Below are 438 nucleotides of genomic sequence, written 5' to 3'. Positions count from 1 at the left end.
AAAGACAACCCTCCGATGAAAGACATGTTCAAAATCCTCATGTTCCCCAACAGCCGCATCTTCAAAGCAGAGAACAGCAAGATCAAGAAAGAGTGGCTGGAGATTCTGGAGGAAACGAAGAAAAACAAAGTGGCGAAAGACAAACACAAAAAAGAAGAGGAGGTGCCAACGTCGCCAGTCAGGCAGGACGTCTCCACAAACCCATTTGATGAGGACGAACCTCTGGGTTCAGAGGAACTGGTGGATCTGAGTCCCGAATGGATCCAGGAGCTTCCAGAAGACCTTGACGTTTGCATCGCTCAGAGAGACTTTGAGGGTGCTGTTGATCTTCTGGATAAACTAAACGAATATCTGAAGGAGCAACCAGTGAGCCCACGGGTGAAGGAGCTCAGAGGGAAGGTGGATGAGCGTGTTCGACAGCTGACGGAGGTCCTGGTG

The 438-nt window shown here is 50.0% G+C and overlaps 1 protein-coding gene across 1 annotated transcript; it reads left to right on the top strand.

Moving 5' to 3' along the window:
• Positions 1-3: 3 nt before the first annotated feature.
• LOC107734813 (exocyst complex component 8-like) lies at positions 4-435 on the top strand (the record flags this gene model as incomplete). Its single annotated transcript, XM_016546725.1, has 1 exon — positions 4-435. A coding segment is annotated over one exon (432 nt), but the record flags the coding sequence as incomplete, so codon positions are not given.
• Positions 436-438: the final 3 nt, after the last annotated feature.

Source organism: Sinocyclocheilus rhinocerous, unplaced genomic scaffold (assembly GCF_001515625.1).
Source record: "Sinocyclocheilus rhinocerous isolate Xijiao unplaced genomic scaffold, SAMN03320098_v1.1 C35315470, whole genome shotgun sequence".
NCBI lineage: Eukaryota > Metazoa > Chordata > Actinopteri > Cypriniformes > Cyprinidae > Sinocyclocheilus > Sinocyclocheilus rhinocerous.
This window is presented reverse-complemented; position numbering and strand designations above follow the sequence as displayed.